General features: G+C 47.4%; 1 protein-coding gene across 1 annotated transcript; it reads right to left on the minus strand.

Annotated features, from left to right (window-relative positions):
- Positions 1-1,665: 1,665 nt before the first annotated feature.
- On the minus strand, positions 1,666-6,928 carry LBHD2 (LBH domain containing 2; the record flags this gene model as incomplete). Its single annotated transcript, XM_081999817.1, has 3 exons — positions 1,666-1,742; positions 2,865-3,066; positions 6,839-6,928. The coding sequence occupies 3 exons, from the start codon at positions 6,926-6,928 to the stop codon at positions 1,666-1,668; spliced, it is 369 nt and encodes a 122-aa protein (XP_081855943.1).
- Between the last annotated feature and the right edge of the window lie 11,104 nt (positions 6,929-18,032).

The following is an 18,032-nucleotide window of genomic DNA, read 5'->3' on the forward strand; positions in this document are numbered from 1 at the left end:
AACTTATCTTATTAATACAACTGGCCAGTAAATTTTATCCACCATCACACAATCAAAATTTGCCGTTAGAGAAAATTATTACTGGAGAAAAGAAAGCACTTGGAAGTCAACTTAGGAGTTAACACTGGAAGAAATCCTGTTATTTCGTTCCACCTACAGTGAGCAGTTTCTTCCGGCTGCAACATTAATTGGAAGTACAGACTCCATCCAGCCCTGCAGAGATGGAGAAAGCCAACTTCGTAGCTTACAGGACACTTGCCACTGACAGTCAAACCCTTTTGAGTACATGCATTATCTATCTCCACCAACGCTGTCCAAAGGGCATCGTTTGGGCCGAGATCGGTGCTTCTCCTGGGACAGTGGGAGGGGGTCTCTGGGAGGTCCCTGTGCAGGAACGGGTTCACCCCTGTCAAAATGGCCCCTGAATCCCCAAGGAAAATCCACTGGAGGCCTGAGGTGTCCAGAGACAGCTTGTCCCACCCTGAGCTCTGGTCTCCAGGAGGCAGCTGTGCAACCAAAGCCAAGGGAGCCATGCAACCAAAGCCGAGGGGGCCGTGCCATGGCTGAAGGCTCCCCTGGCGCCCGCGCTCCTGCCGGCAGCGCCGCTCGGGCAGGAGGGAGGTGGGTGTGCGTCCTGCCACCTTGGCCCTCCTCCACCCCCTCCTACTGCGGGTGGCTCTGGGAGGAGCTGGCGTCAGGCAAAATGGAGGGCAGGTTTAGGCTGTGCTGGAGCCTCCGTCACCCACCACCCGGCTCGGGTTAAGGGAGGAACAGCTGGGCCTTCACACCCACATTATACACAAAACATACCAAAAGAAGAATTGTCACAACAGTTTCTATTAACAAGGTGGGACAAATCCAGCCCTGGCGGAAGCGGGAGCCATCTTGTTGGCTTCAAGGGAGAGGAGCGCGCGCCACGCCACGGCTGGACCTGGGCCTGAAGAGCGCACGAACAGCACGATCCACCCGACCAAGCCTACAACAGACAGCCTCACTCCACAAACACCAGCTACTAGCTAATCCGCTTCGTCAATGTACAGCGAGAAAGCGTTTCCGAAAGGCGCCAGCCTTATTGAAAAGGCGGCTAAGAAAAGGCTGGTTCATCCGAATTTGCACAGGTTAGCCAAAGGGAGAGAACTGCTCTGGGCTGCCCCGGGGCGGCAGTCTGCAGGCAAATCTTACACTTGCGTCTCTATACAAAAGTTACAAAATCAAATGGTGACATTATATTACATCTATTGTCCATAATATCACAGTGCTAGTTTTAAATGGCTAAAAACAAGAAAGGTTTTAGATTTAAGACATCCCTCCTGTAGAAATGTAACCCCTTTGTCCTGCTGTTGATACCTGAAAGCAGCCTTGCTTGAAAAAGGTAAATCCAATGAAATGTGCTAATTGAAATTAGGAGCGTTTTTCCTTGATAATCTCGTATTTCCTAACACGTCCCATTGTTTCCCAAGTTAAAATTAAACAAGTAATATGAATCCCAGCCTGAAAATCAAAATGTTGAAAAGAACAGTTCTAAAGCCCAAATGCTTCTTACCAGCTACTAACTAAATAAAACCCTTGCAGATTTAAATACAGATTACTTTGACACGTCTTCAGAGTGTATTAGCTTTCCAACAACATTCACAATGAAGTTTCACTTCTGAGGCCATGGAGTCCCTACTCATCCTCTGCAGTTCTGCTTTCCAGAGTATCTGTACTGTCTTCCACTTCTTGAGCTGGGTGCACTAGAGTATCTGCAAAGAAATAGTTCATCAGCATTTAATTCCCCATACCGGTACAACAGCCTTCATTTGATTCCCTGCTCCATCAGGCAAATGATCCATCAGGGTGCTCAGACTTGACATGAGCAATTTGCTCTACTTGTAAACCAGTAGTTAAACCTGGAGTAGGGTACTCTGAGTGCATCACAGCCTGACTTTACAGAGGATGTCAGATCTCAGGATGGGTAGTGAGATAAGGTGATGATCCCTCTCATTAAAAGCAGGACAGCCACTGTAATGGGAGGGCTACCTGCTGTCTTAGTGAAATCTGCTCAAACTCTCAGTCCTGAAGATGTAACGAGTCCTAACATCTCTGCACAAAAACAACACAGAGGTCATAACATGCAACCTGGAGGTCAGGCCATAGATTTGGCTCATATTTCTTCTTGAATGGTCAAACCTTTTGGTTGCCATCACCTAGAAATGCCAACTAGAAGAGCAGGTGATTTAGCACTTCAAGATCAGACCATTTGTCATCACCCCTTTGAAGGTAAAGGAAGATGCATCTTGGACCCCATCCTGGCTGCTGTCTCTGGGCATTTCGGTGGCAAATGGTGCACTGAAATGGAAACCGTGTCACTCCTTAAGGGAGAGCACCGAGATGAAAAAAAAAACAGTTCCACATTGGAGCACTCACTGTGCAAGCTACACTCCAACAAGCTCTTATCTTTAGCCATATTTACCCCACAGTGACACCACTAGTCATATCTTCACATCTGTGAGCTCCTGCTACATTAATGCACTGCTGGGACACCATGATGCTTTGAAAATGTGTGGCTGTTTGTTAAACGCTTTGCTTCTAGGCTAGGAGAGGTAGACATATGCTATTGAACAGGATTACTGTTTCCTAGAGTGAACTAGAGTAAACTGCCTGTTGGCCATGCGAGTGGCCAGCACTGAACCTGATGCGGACGAGAACACCATATGCCCAAAAGCTGCGGGAAATTTTCAGTCCGTAGGACTCCCTTTCCAGTGCAGGTGTTTCTGGACACCTTCAAGCACGTACTACTCTCTGGTACATTATCAACTTCAGTACATGGCATGGTCTGCAACTGCTATTTTCCTATGGGGAACAAGGACGAAAACTATTCAGACCTTCCAGATCCATCTGCTGCTGCTGCTGCTGGACACAGACTCTTTGGTCACCATGAAGACCCTTGTCCTCCGCTGATTTCAGGTCATCAGGGGGCCAGCGCAGCTCCCCGCTCTCCACCTCCCCGGACTCAGTCGGCTCCACCACGATCGATGGCAGTCTTTTGGACAACTTGGGGTACTTCTCACGTGAGTCTGGGAAGGCCTGGTGAGACATTTGGGGACATGTCCGTCAAAGCCTTGCCCAAGGATGCATATTCAGAGATAGCAGAGTACACACTCCATCTTAGCATCCTTTCTACATCTGACATGCACTCCCACATCCACCAAAAAACCCTTCAAACTGGTGCCAGGGCAAGCAGTCCTGCACAGGGAGGATTTCAAAAGCAGCTGAATCCAGATCCTTGCCAGCCAAACGTGGATGCAGAGGGACTAATAGGCCTCAGCACAATCTTCCCTGCACATGCTGTCCCTTGCTGGGCGAAGACCAGGACCAGAAACCCAACTTTGCTCCCCAGCACATTGGGCAGATGATCACTGTGATTTCTGTGATCCGACGTGTGTAGTAAAAATGGAGACTTAGGTGACAAAATTCGTTATGTTGCCAAACGCTTGTGTTTCAGTTCTGGGGGGTTTTTAGGACACAAAGGTCATTGCTGTAATGCTAAGCTAAATGGTTGCTGCAGCCCTTCTAGCTGCTGTCCTTTCACTCTGATATGAAATTCATGTTTTCTTGTGGTGACAATTTATTAAGAAGCCACCATTCTGCAGAGCTATTTTCTGTAATGTGAAGCACTGTATTTTACGATGCAGTCATGCAAAACAGGTAACCCCAGAGATCATCTTTACACAGAGGATGGTGCCAGCTATTATTTTCATTTGTCACATTGAAGCTTCAGGTCAAACACTATGCAGCGATTAGAGCTTGAAGCTGAACTATGTCTTTTTAGTGAAGGATGTTGTAACACATAAAAGTGCTTTCTTGTTCTCAGCATAGCTGGTTCATTTAAATCTCTAGGGTACTTTGTTTTGGAATGAGGTTTTTTCTGGGGTTTTTTTTGAGGAAAAATCACTCCAGCTCCTCTAAGGTGTTAACATAAGACAAACTCTGTTGCTGTTTTGCTGAAACCTCATCTCCTGGCTTCACAAACGTCCGTATACCTGCACTAAAGGGCTGTAAATTTCTCCATGCTAGCTGAGTTTGATTTGATTTTATTATATTTGTAACAATAAAATCAAGGTGCAGACTAGGGGACTGAACTAGGGGTTGAGAGCAAGAACCATCCCAGTTTAACTCCAGACACTGCCACAGGTTTGCTGTGTGCTGTTGGGAACCTCCCCAAACATTTGCAACGCGTTCACCACTGAATCGGGGCATCTGGTTAGACTGGGCAGTGCTGGTTATGTGAGCCAGGCTCTGCACAGCTCCTGTTACAAGCACAGGCAGAAATACACAGATATTCCCTAACCACCGTAAAACTGGGCACATCCTCCAGGACATTGCCAGGGACCTGGGGACTGTAGTGTCATAACCCACTGGAGGTCTTTGCTCCATGGCTTTTGCAACTTTCCTTCACCCCATTAGCTGCTCTCTCTAAGACCTTAGGGTTTAGTTGTCCCACGTGGCATCGGAGCTGGCATGGGTAGGCAAGCCCTTGGGAAGGGCAATTATTTTCCTACATGTCCGGTGAGTAGAAAGCACATTTTTATCATTGCTGTGATGTCTGTATCTGACTTCTGAAGATGGAGAAGGACAATAATTACCTTCACGCCATTGCTCCCCATAGCAGTGTTGTGGGGATTCATTACTCTTTGCAAACCCACATGAAGGTAAAAAACGTTGTATATTCTTGTTAGTGTCACGAAGTGAGACACAATTAAGAAGGAACTTCCTGTGTCAGAAAGCCCCTTCAGTGCTGCTAGACCAAGTGAACACTGAAGGTAAACCTTCCCAACGCTTCCCTGAGCTGCACTCACATGGGCGTAACTCATCCTGATCAAGCAACGCTGCCCATGCTGCCTATCAGAAAAGCTTCCCCCAACTTCCCGTTACACAGCCTCCTCCCGAGTTGTTTAGAATTTGGAAAGAAATTTCCATGGCAGCTGTCTTGATTGGGTGGAATTTTTAAGAAGTTGCTAATACGATCCTGCTATTTCCAAATATGAGACAAGGTGAAAACTCCCTGGCCAGCACAAGTCCAGAGACACCCCGAGCAGCAGTGTACTCTTCAGACCCGTGGTGGAGCCCAGCTCCCTGAGCCTCATGGCCAGAAAATAGCCATAAAATGGTGGGCAAATTGCCTTATTTCCTCCCAGGGCTGCACATGCTGCTGCTCAGGCTGCTCGGGCGGCAGAGCGCTGCATGAGAGCCGTCGCCGAGCCTGGCAGCAGCCCCTGGCAGGGGGATCCAGGGCAACGAAATTTCTGCCTTTTCCTCTGTTTTCTGAAGCCCTAGGAAATGACATAATGCTGATCTAAAAATATGCTACAAGCCAATTATTATGGCTGCAACAAAATTTAGGAAAGGCACCTGCGTGGCCTCAGCTTAGCTATTTTTATTTGTGTCATTCTCATATGGTCTTTTCTCACACCAATCACATAATGTTTTTTTCTACTGGAGCCCAGTATTTACCACGTCCCCCCAGGAATGAGTCAGGACTGGCAGGAAACGGAGCTGCCTGTCGGGCCTCACTGTGTTTTTCTGCGGAAGCTGGAGTGTGTGACAAGTGGGCAGCAGACTGCAGGAAGAGAAGGACCGGTCTTCTGGCCAGAGTGCTTAGAAGTTTCTGGAAGAAACCTAGTTTTCCCACTGAGTCACTGACTTTGTGCTACCTCTCATTTCTTTTTGCTTTTTTGCCTCAGTGGCCATCACTGAAATGTGGATGGTAACACCTTCTCCCAGAGGGGTAAAGGAGCTGGGGGAAAACGTCTGGAGCATATCATCAGGGACACCATAGAAAAGCCATAAAGATATAGGTGGAGTTGGAGTTGGCACAAAGTTTGGACACTCTACACTAACACAATAATGAAAACCCAGGACTCAGTGAAAAAGAGGAAAGAGAATATTGAAAATGTGCTCTTTGAGTGAGCAGCATCTATCCTGCATGGTCGACGAGGCACGGGAACACCTATGGTACGCTCCTTAATTGCATACAGCCTTTCATTACATGCACAAGTGATCTGAAAGGAATGCACAAAACTTCAGTTCTGACTTCCCTGGCTTCCAAATGCTTGACTGTAACCTGCAACAGCCTTCTCCTAGAGTAGCCTTCTGAGCCTGCTCGCAATAAATTTGCATTGAGAAGCAACTCAGGTCCACCAGGACACGTTTAGGTGGTTTGTCCCCAGCAGTGACACGGAGAGTCACAAGCACAACCACAGACCACAAACCAGGGTGCGAGGGTTGTCACAAGGGGGGCTGGAGACATCGTGATCCCTCCCGCTGGAAGCAGCACTGCAGGTGGGGATGCGAGTGGGCGTCTGAGGCCGCCTGGGGACAGAAAATGCTCTCGCACCCGCCAGCAAATGGCCCTGACCAGCGCTGCTGCTACGATGCCACAGCCATTTATGTGAATTACATCGTCATTTCAAATGCTCTCTTTTCTAAAAAGGGAGCTCCCTCTGAGCCTGAAGAAACTTAGCTCATTACAAGGGTGGCTGTATGAAAGCTGTGGTACAGTATTGGCTGGACGTCTTCATCGTGCGATGGTTGCTCAGATCTCAACTCTTGGGGACAAAGACTCTCTTTGCCTGCATCCCTCCAGGGGTAAGGCATCGCTCCGGATGGCCTGGCACCCGACAAAACCCTCCCCTCAGAACTCTTACCTTTTAAAAATAAAACCTAAGTAGGATCAAACATCTTCTGTTCTTCTGGCAGATGTGCTCTGCAATTTAACCTCTACGGGTATGACAGTTATTGGTTGCATTACATTGCTTTTGAAAAGCAACTCAGGTTACTTTCCAGTTTTTCTAGTTACCTGGCTTGAAGGGCCTCCTTCTTCCTCAGGAGTCTGACTGAGCGCAAATTCCTCCATCACCGGTTCCCGTGTGTTCATCACCTCTGTCATGCTGCGAATATTAAATCAGAATTGGAAAACTCAGCTCTGAGCTTTAACCCCACCGTTAATTTAACAAAAGACTTTGGCTTTTCATATTTGTTAAAATAATTGTGTTACAAATTGTCCTTTCTAAACAGCCCCCTGAGAAGTGTTTCCTTGTCCCTCCAAGCCATCTGCTACCACTGCATACCGTGATGCAAAGCAGGGCATCGTCCCCAGCTGACTCCCCAAGACAGCAGAGAGGACCCCGCAGAGTCCCAGAGTCAGCAGCAGGAAAATATAAGCCCCGCTATGTTACCAGCAACCAGTTCATTACTGATATATGAGCTCAGAAATTGCGTCTGTTGACCAAGAAAAGTTACTCATGGAAATACCAGCCTTGAATTAAATTCTCATTCTGATTCTTCATAGCATCTTCAATATTTGCTCTTCTCAAATGTCTCTTCCATTTAGTTATGAGCCAACACTTCTTTTAAAACTGTTAATTTCAGACACACCGGCTGTATCGGTGTCTAAGGGCCAGATTTTCAGTAGTCTTCACTTGCCTGAGCTTTCAGAGAGGTGCGGAGTGGGATTTTCAAATGCATCAGGGAAGGTTTGGCACCTAAATCTCATTTAAATCAAGGACTTAGGAACCTAAGCTGCTTATGTGCCCATTAAGCATCCCCCTGTGCCGTTTGGCACCCGAGGCACCACAGTGCTGGCCCTCGCACCCTCCTTGTTCCACTGGGCACTTCGGCACCCTGGGGCAGAGGGATGAGAGCTGGCTGCAGTCCTCGCTGCAGGGAGCTCAGCCCACCCACGGCTGGGTAGCCGGGCACCTCTACAGCATTAGGATTTTCCTCACATTTGAGATTTATAGATACAGCATTCTACCGAAAAATTTGAGGATGCCTGCAAACTTCATAACGTGTATTAAGTGCGTAGGAGCAAACGGAGCCTGAACCACTCTGTTTGACCCACAGACTGAAGGAGCCACATTTATCTTGGATGGGAATACATCAGCCCTGGATGGGTTTGGCCCTGGGCATTTCACTCTCCCTAGCTGGCGTTCATTAGGTACAGCAGCTACTGGTGCTGGAGCCTCCTGCAGCAGAGGGAAGGTAGGCACCATCAATTACACCGCTCTGGCACCTGCCTCAGCAAGCACCCCTTCAGGCACGACTAAATGCTGCCATTAATTCTGGTCCTGCTTCACACACAAAAGCCTTCTTTGTAAAGGCTGCTCCTACTGAGAAATGCAAACTAAAACATCTTAAGGATAACTTGTTTCAGGCTTACATTACCAATTACCCCACAAAACTAAATTTTACAATATCTGCAATTACTACAAAACCCTTCACAATGACTTTAATTAGCTGTAGCACAGAGCAGCGTGATATCGCAGAGACTTTCACTCCCACTGCATCATATTTAAAAAAAGAGCACGACAGACCCAGGAGACACTTGAGCTCAGCTGCAGGCCAGGACCCGACCCCGCAGGCATCCACCAGCTTAGGGAGAAGCCCTGAAGTGCCAGCCTTGGACCCAACCAACGCTGAATTCAACAGCATGCTTCCTAGTAGACACACACACAGCAGGAGAGCAGAACCAGGCTCTGAAACTCAGCAAGAGGCTGAACCAAACCCCTGGTCTGGGCATCCCCCAGCTCACACAGCCTGAATCCTCCCAGAGCTATGGCACAGTAGAAGACGGACATATTCTGCCTGCTGGGAAGTGAGTTTTGAGCTCCCTGCCCTTGCTTGGACCTGTACCCCTCCCCAGGAGTACCACATCAGGAGACCACAAACCACCTAATCAGTAAAATACATTTATTTTCTGGACACATGCTTTTATTCCTGCAGCATCCAGTGGGCCATACCATTGGGCACCTGTGGACAACAGTGAGGGACTCGTGATCTGGAAATGAGAGACCCTTTCCCGGAGCAGTGACTGTGGGCCCAGCTGTGCCAGCTGTTCCTACACCCCAAGACAGTGCTTAAAAGGACAGAGCTGTGCCCTTGGACCCTTCCCTGCCCAAAAGGAAAGCAGCACTCCCTCCATTGCCTCACCCCTGGTGCTCATGCAGTTCTTGCCTTTTTTCCCCATCCTGGTCTCTGCCTTGGTCCCAGAGGGACCCTTTTGCATCCCTCCTGCTGCCCCTCCAGTGCTGCCTCTGCAGATGACCAGGCTGGGCCACAGCAGGACCCTGCTCTCCCACTCCAGCTCTTTGGGAAGATTTTGAAGGAAAGGACCTTCAAGATCATCAAGTCCAGCGCCACCATGTCCCCTAAACCATGTCCTGAAGTGCCACATCCACACATTTTTTGAACACTTCCAGAGATGGTGACTCCACCACCTCCCTGGGCAGCCTGTTCCAATGCCTGACCACCCTCTCAGTGAAGAAATTTTTCCTAATATCCAATCTAAACCTCCCCTGGCGCAACTTGAGGCCATTTCCTCTCGTCCTATCACTAGTTACTTGGGAGAAGAGGCCAACACCCTCGTTGCCACAACCCCGTTTCAGGTAGTTGTAGAGAGCGATAAGGTCTCCCCTCAGCCTCCTCTTCTCCAGACTAAACAACCCCAGTTCCCTCAGCTGCTCCTCGTAAGACTTGGGGGAGCTTTCACACCGCCAGTTAGCCAGACCCAGCTGTGAGCCTGGAGGAGCACAGGGCCCACCACTCTGACCATGCCCAAGATGAATGTCTTTCTTTTCGGATCATTTTTGGGGTTCAGTGCTCCATCCCCAGCTGTCTTGGATTGCAGGGAAAGGGAAATGAGGAAGTGTGTGTCTGGCTGGAAATAATCTTGGAGGCTTTGCAGGCAGCCAGGGTTTATGAAGTCTTGGGCTTGGCTACCACGGAGAAGACAAGTCCCACTGTTGTATGTCCTGGGTGTTGGTCCCCACTAGCCAGCGGCAGACTCCTGCAGTCACCCACAGCTGGCTGGTTTATTTTAGCAGCCTTTCAATATATACTGAGTGTTTAAAACACTTCTCCGTCCTTGTTCCATGGGACATTAGAGATATACATCCACACATGAACTGTCAAACGTGTCATATGAGCTCAAAGATGTTGTTAAGACCTCATGAAATTCTATTATTGAGCAATAATGGGCTCCGTGCTTCCCTAAGACCACATTACACCCCACAGATTATTTCTAAATGACAAAGACAAATGATTCTGGCTAGAAAAATGGTGACAGTCCTGCCAGTGTTACAGCAGATGCCTCAGTGAATCAGCTCTCAAGCTGTTGAAGCCCAGGCCATTTCACAAAATCTGTGCAACTTAAGGCTTTGATTGAATAGGATGGCAGAAGCGATTGTACTTGATGTGTTTCAGAAAAGAACATGGGACCATGCAATTGCCAAAAGAATTAGGCTTTAACTGGAATAGATTAATTGTTCTCAGTCTCCACTTAGAAACAGTAAAGGAAAGCAAAAGAAATCTGTATGGGCTGTGAAAGCAGTGATGCTGCTAATGAGCTTAGCTAGGTATTTAACACTAAAAATTACTACAAGTAAAATAATTGAGAGTGCCACTGCAAATCAGTCCATCTGAAACTTCAAAATCAGTGGGACATCACTGAATTGTTTATAAAGCCACAGAATCTGAAAAGGGTTTGGTTGCTGCTTTGGGCTTTTTTATCTATGATATGATCTATGTGCAGGAGAATTTTTTACTTTTCAGCCAGTTTTGATGGAAAAATATTGAGCCGCTTTTACTGCTGCTTTTATGTGAGATGTACTTACATACAACAGAAAAGTGGCTGATACAAGCCAATTATTATAAGAACTATATCTCTTTTAAATTCAGCCTTGCATTCATTTTATGTATGGTAGGTGCCAATATCACCAATGACATACAGTAGCCATAGTGATGCAAAACAAGGCAATAAATAGCATTTACAAACAAAGAATAAATTCTGTTCTGGTAGATGAGTCACCTACCCTGAACCTTAAAATTCTTGTAGCAGTGAATTAAGAGATGCATTTCCTTCCCGTAGGTTTAATTAAGCTCAAATATACCAATTAGGGGAAAAAAAAAAAGCAAAATCTCTTCTTGCTTTTCTGTGCAAATACTACATTTAGAGAAGATTATCTTAAACGCAACTGCTATGGTTGCAGGACCACACTCTGCTGATTTTTTCCAGGGGCATGGAGCAGACGCACAGCCCACTTTCCACTGTTTGTGATGGCACTAACAAGGTTAGCAACATACAGAGCAATATATAGGCTGACAAGTGCTAAACCACTTAGCACGAGACAACGCTCAGGAACAATGCACGCATTTTTATTTTCGTTTTTGAACAGAAGGAAAAACTGACCTGTGAAATTCCTGGTGGCAAAACAGTATTCGATTGAGGACCAGCTTCAGGATCCAAAAATGTGAAGCACTTATGAGGCTACGGAAAACAGGCAGGTTATGTGATGCGAGCAAGGATTTCCTTGAGAAGTGGGGTAAAACCACATTTTATGGGACAGGCTGAGCCACAGTTGGGAATAGCTGTTACCTGAAGCAAGGATCAGCCTGGAGGATGCTCAGACAGGCACCAAGCTGAGGCCTGATCCTGCTCTCACCTCACCAACCAGGATGGGCAGCAAAGGAGATGCCAGGCCAGAGGACAAGGCTCTGAGGGGGAAAAATGGCAAGTACAGGACAATGACAGAAGAGAGCATGTTACCTTCAATCACATCAACGGATGTCACTTCCGACAACTGTCCTTGCTGCAGGTGTTCACGTCGTTGATGAAGTGTTGTGCAAACTCTGTCAAACTCTAAAAATGCCTGAAAGAGACAATACAACAGAGTCAGAGCGTGCAACCAAAGCGACAACGCTGGCAGTGATCGGTGGGAAAGAATACTACTGAAAACTTGTTGCAGAAACTCCTACTGTGAAGGTCTATACAATTTTCTACACCAGATGGGAACTGATCTCACTAAGGATGCAGCTCGTAGCATATCTAGCAAATTACTGAAGCAATTAATGTTCCAAAACCACCCAAAGCTCTTAGCTGACATACCTTGCAACCTGACCCTTTCTGTGATGCTAAACCTTGTTCCGTAGTGTAAGGGAAGGAAACTGGGACACTCTGAAATTCTCCCATATAGGAATTTAACGTTAGGTGGAAAACTAGAAAATAAAAATGCATACCCTCACTTGGCAGGATCAGGGTGCTTAGTGAGACAAAGGTTCAAAACATCAAAGAATGAGATTCCTGCTCAAGCAGCTACTGGTCAAGACACAGAGACGACAAAATAAGCTGAAAGAAGGCTAAGTTAGGATTACATTACTACACGTTTATTACAGATGTCACAGGAGAAGTGATTTTTGCAAAGGTCTACTCCAAACTGAAGGTAATACTTTCACTGGTATCAGGACAGGGAGCCTGGTGAGCAGAGGTGAGGATCCCACCATTTCAAAGTGTGAATCACTGATTTCTTATGACTCCTCTGTCAGAATGTCTTAGCTGAAGAGCTTGAGAAGTTACAGTCCTGAAATACAGTCAGTATCTTGGCCAAAGATGATTTTCTGAGAAATGTGTTTAGCCCTACAGTTTGCCAAATATATACTCATGCCAGCCACAGCTATTTCCTTGGATGGGAAAAAGGTGTTTTCAGTGAAGTGAATGGCACTAGTGTATGTATTTTATATCCTCCAGTGGTTTGGATTCCAGCCCAAGTGATTCAACAAATCTACCTGCTCTGGAGGCCTTCCTACCAAGATTTATAACACTGGATTAACTGCACACTGATTTTATTCAAAAACAGTGACAGAGGAAAAATTGTGCATCACATTCTGGAGTTTCTTCTCATGCCACAGGCCATGCTTATTGCAAATCAGGGAAACAGGAAATCACATCTCCGTCCCCAGGATTCAATTCAGAAGGTTTAATTCTTGTCTGGCAATTTTCCTTCCTAACCAATGATCAACCAACTTCAGAGAGGCTAATGTTTTGTCCCTTAAAATTTCATGACTACACTCAGTGCTTGTCTCTTATAGAAACCAGAGAGCACCTGATACCATGTTATCCTATACCCTGGGAAGAAGATTTTTATTCCACTACCCATTACAAAAACGCTGCTATCAAACTGATGAAAATTCAGCACAAACTCAGTGACCTTCACTCCCTCCTTTAGAAAATACTGGATGTAATAAGAACAGTTATTACACTGACTCATCTCTCAATGAGAGACAAAATGGTGTAAGAGATAACGAATTGGGCACCACATGGCCAGTGGCTGGAATCCAAGCCAGACCACTTGCTCTTCAGTGGTATCTTCAGATGCCTGGTTAGCGGTATATAACGATCCACGCAGCACCGAATTAATTAAACCCACATCCATTGCTTTTCCAGTCTTCACAAAGGACTTCTGGATTGAACTGACCCAAGACCAATCTCCTCTCCAAAGTTTTCGGGAACTCTGTACTATAGCATGTGCAATGTTTGAGGGAGGACATCAGCCCCTGGAGCTCAGCTACTTGAATGCTGTAATAAAAAAAAATCACTTGAGGACTGCAGCATGGAAGAAGTCCCTTCTCCCAGTCCCACACAGCCATATTTAAAATCCAAAAAACTTCTTCCCAGTCAAGACTGTCAAAGAGTTCAGCGTTTCCAGAGTATAAAACTACCAGAATGCATTTTATACTCTGAAGAGGAAATACTTTATCTACCTGATAGATGTGATAATCTTCTTTGGCTGATACTAGAGGAAACATAAACTAATACCCTTCCTTCTACAATACTGCTTAATCTTTTAAAAACAAGGCATGGCAACTGAGATCATGCAACAAACCTTTACTACAGTGGATACATTCTGGAAATGACTCGAGTAAAGCCTTTCTTTGCTTATCTCTCCCTGTCCCTTCTTACTTTTACCCACCTTTGCTGATCTGATGATTAGTCTAGCCTGGAACCCATTTGCTTCATGCACTCTCTTCTGACCTACCCCTCTTCCACCCCCCCAAATTAACTTGCCCTCCTTTAACCTCAGCTTGATAACCTGCTGCTTCTCCGGCTCCAGGAGTACCCTGCTTGTACCAGCTCCTCTTGCTTTATTTCTCAGAGAGAAACCTAAAGCCCCTTGAATGACCTGAAATGGGTCAGCTGTGCATCAGCTGGGCACCATGCTGTCACCGTGTCCTCCCCTCCTCATCTGTCACGTGCCCCCACCCTGGGCCAGTGTGGGACCTCTCCGAGGAAAGCACACTGTTACGTGTTGGAGGCTGGGGCTGGGCTGCGCCTAGGAGTGTTTGTGCCTGGCCACAACAGAAATAATAACCATTTTCACATAGCCCATGAGGCATCGCCAAGCAGAGCCATACGATGGTGTGCACATGTGCTGCTGTTAACAGTGACCGAGAAGTCTCAAGTCTCAGAGGCGGGTGACACTGCCTGGCCACCCCTGCTCTGGGCTTGGAGAGCCCTGCTACGCTTCCCAGTAAAGAACAGTTGATTTAGGGACTACTCCAATGAGCTAGGTCAGGCCCTTTCCTCTTTAGGAGCCGCACCACCACAGGAAGTGTGAGGAGATACAACCAAGGGGATGATAGTAGAGCTGGTTCCACCAGTGAGACCAAGCAACACCTCAGTGGAGGCCCCTTTGCCCAGATCAAGGACCCTCCACCTCCCAGCCCACACAAAGGGATGGATGGCCGCCTGTGCTGCTTGGCACAGGCCAAAAGCCCACACACCGAAAGGTGCTCTCTGGGCCTCTCTCCCACTTTGGAAAGCATCTGGGGCACGTGTGTTTGGAGTTTCTACACCACAAGGACACAGCCTGTCCTGTTGGAGTGGCCTCACTTCCCATGGGAGGACATCTGGTGCCAGGGAGCAGAAGCAGGATGTGGTACAGCAATTCTGGCCAGCTGGGTGTGTGGGAAGCCCAGCCTAGCTGTCTCCCCTGGGTTGTGCCTGGCTGTGCCATGTGGGGAGAGGACTCCACCATGCACAGCAATGGAGGCCTTTCCTTGGGGTAAATCCACTGTGAATTGCAAAGTAGATGTTTTTAAGGTGAGCACGCTTCATCAGTGAAACAGAAATAGGAAGAGACCACAGGTTGCAATCCTAGCAGCCCGCAGATCAGCCATTTGATAAAGGAGACCCATCTTTGAGAAGCACCAAGCCCCGAGCGCTTCCCTGGAAGGCAGCAGCACCTCCAACATCAGGCCACTTTTATTCTGAGATGCACCCTTCTCCGAAAGCATCACCCCTCCTCTCCCAGCTGCCCCAGCGTTGGAGATGACCAGATGGCAGAGAGAGACCCAACCGTGGGGTGCCAGGGCTGCTGCTGGGACAGCCTCCTCCCTCCTCCCCTCCCAGGCTTCCTGAGTTAATCATTCCCCCACTGAGCACTCCTGGAAATATTATGATAACAGCCGAACAATACCACATTGAAGGTGCACCTTGTAATGAGTAAGTGTAGATAGGAGCAGAAATCGGCCTTGAACCACTGCTCCGCGTGCAAATTTATCATTTTTCTGGCACTGCAGAATCGGGAGCCCTCCCCTTCTTATTTCAGTGGGACAATCCCAGGGGCTTTACCAGCCCGGAATTTAAATTGTGCCGGAGAGACGTCCCCCGCGCGGCTCCGCGGCTCAGCCTCGCACGCAGGAGGACTGCAAACACCGAGCGCCGGGAGCTCGTCCATGCAACCGCCGCGCGCACACAGTCCCCACTGATTTCAGATAGCGCCGCAAACAAACCAGGAGCTCAGCCTCGGGCGTCCGGTCCCCCCCGCTGCACCCCACTAAAGCCATTGGATAAATGCAAACTTTGCTTCATTCAAGGAGTCTAGCCTTTGTGTGTGCTACAAAAAGAAACCCCTGCTATTGATTACAAGGAAAATTGGGACAGGGCATGCATAAGAATGGTGTTAGGCAGGAGAAGCAATGGTCTACTGCTTGATTTTTACAAAGTGGAAAATTTCAAGGAGCCACAGTGAACCCTGCTCAGCAATTCCCAGTAACCAGACAGGTCCAAGGAGGTTTTTCCACCCAGAAGAAAGGGTGCCTTATTTGGGCCACTGCTGCAGCAGATCGGGCTGTCAGTTCAGTCAGGGCAGGAGCGTGGGTGATCTAGGGCAGAGCTATGGCTGTCGTGGCAGATGAAGCCATGAAGGGGCTGCTCACATGGTACCAGAAGGTGCATGTCCCTCCAGGGAAACATGTCAGTATTTTCTATGGCCAGGTGCTTCTGTGAATCCAACTCTTCTATGCCTTGGTCGTATGTTAGCACTCTAGGAGGATGGAGCTACAGCTTAGGCCCTGCAGTGCTGCAGGCTACATGGGTGGCCTGGGCCATCCAGAGGTAGAACCATGCCTCATACCTCTGCTGGGGGTGGGACGCTAGCTTCAGCAGCTTGGCACAACCCAAAACACGTGCTTACGCAGCCTCCAGTTTCCAAGAGTGCCTACTGAGCTCAGCTTTTGGACGCGGTGGATAGGAACTTGGACAGCTGCTTTGTCTCCCCTGGTTGCACATTTATCATGGATGCATTTTATGAAGCGTTGTGGGTTCTATGGGACTAGTGAAATGTAAATTACCGCATGGACCACAGAAGATAAATGTGTGTGTGTATGAACTCCTATTTAAACCTCCCACTTCTTTTTGGATGCAAATCTCTTTCCTAAGCAACTGAGAAAAGTGCGATATGTGTCAGAGTCTGGAGATTAGAGATCTGTTCTGTTCCCTCATTTCAGAAGCTCTTGTCTTCGGCCACCCACGCAGTACTTGAGTTCTGCTCTCTGCAGGCCAAAGCTGCCTTCCTCTCCTCAGCGGCGTGTGCTCTGTAGAAGATGTCAATCTCTCTCAGGAAGCAACGAGATGAAATGACTCTCGATGTGGAGGAGCAGGCATTTCGGCATGAGACACAGCACGTAGTTTGGGAGAGTGAAAAGGGGTAGGAGGCTGCTATTTCCAGACCATGCTGCCTCTCGCCACTAACTTCACAGCAAGCTGCAGTTTTTACTGTTCATGCTCCAAAGAACCTACTGGGGTAAATATCACCCCGGGTAGTTTCTCAAACACTCATCTGTGGACTACCAACACGAGAAAACACAGACTTGAAAAGGGCACGGTACTGGCAGATCACTCTAGCTCAGCTTCCTTGACTCCTGGTGTTGGACAGTGAGGCATCAGGGAGCCGTTGTTCTTACATCCCCAACTCCTGGAGCACCGTGACTACACACAAACCTCAACTTCCACTTTGTTGTAGTTGTCCAAGTTCCTACTGGCCCTGTTTGCAAAAAGGAGCTAAAAACTTGACTCATAAATGGTCAAAAAAGAAGGAACTAAAATGTGCCTGTGTTTAACTATCACAATTTTTAAAGCAATGTTATAATTTGGGGGTGACTTAATTTTTTTTTCACAAATGATGTTTGCAATCCTGCTTGCTATGGGTGCTTCCTTGGTGGGTTTTCTTTTTTCTTTTTCTTTTTTTTCTGGCTGCTTTGGAGAAGCTCATTTATTTCAGCCCTTTGATCTCAGCACTAAACTACCTGAGCTTCCTGACAGAAGATGCCACAAGGGATAGGTATGGCAAGGGAGGAGAGCAGGGCAGCCAGCCAGGATGCTTGGAGATAGGGATGAGGAGCAGACAGCCAGGAAGCATGTGCAGAGCAGTGGAGGGAGGAAGAAGCAGAGCAGATGGGAAGAGTGACTAAGCCAGCTCCTCCGAATGCTGGTAGACCTCGGCATCATGGAAATCTCCACAGAGTCCTCATGGAACCGTGTGCCAACGGAAAGTTTGGATTTATTTTTTTTTAACATCAGATTCAGCAGCTAATTGATGTGAAAGGACCTCATTAAGAAAAGAGCCCCATCAAAATTAGAGATAAGCCTCAACAAGCTGTTAAATGTTTTTAGAGGTACCTCTTCTGGTACCCACTGTGCAAATACTCTCTCATCTGAGAACGTGCTTTTGGGATCAGAAATGCCTGTGCTGAGCAGAGTGTTTCTGAGGTCTGCTCAGGCAGTGAACCTTGCATTGGCTTCAATTTCTCAAAATCACCTTACAAAGCCAGCACCTTAGAAATATCATTCCTTCTAATTCAGAGCAACTGTTACTAATGGGTCTCAGAAAAAAATGATTTTGTTTCTGGGATCTTCCCCAGAAGATGACAATTCTCTC

Source organism: Phaethon aethereus, assembly GCF_964289735.1.
Source record: "Phaethon aethereus genome assembly, chromosome: 5".
In the NCBI taxonomy this organism is placed as follows: domain Eukaryota; kingdom Metazoa; phylum Chordata; class Aves; order Phaethontiformes; family Phaethontidae; genus Phaethon; species Phaethon aethereus.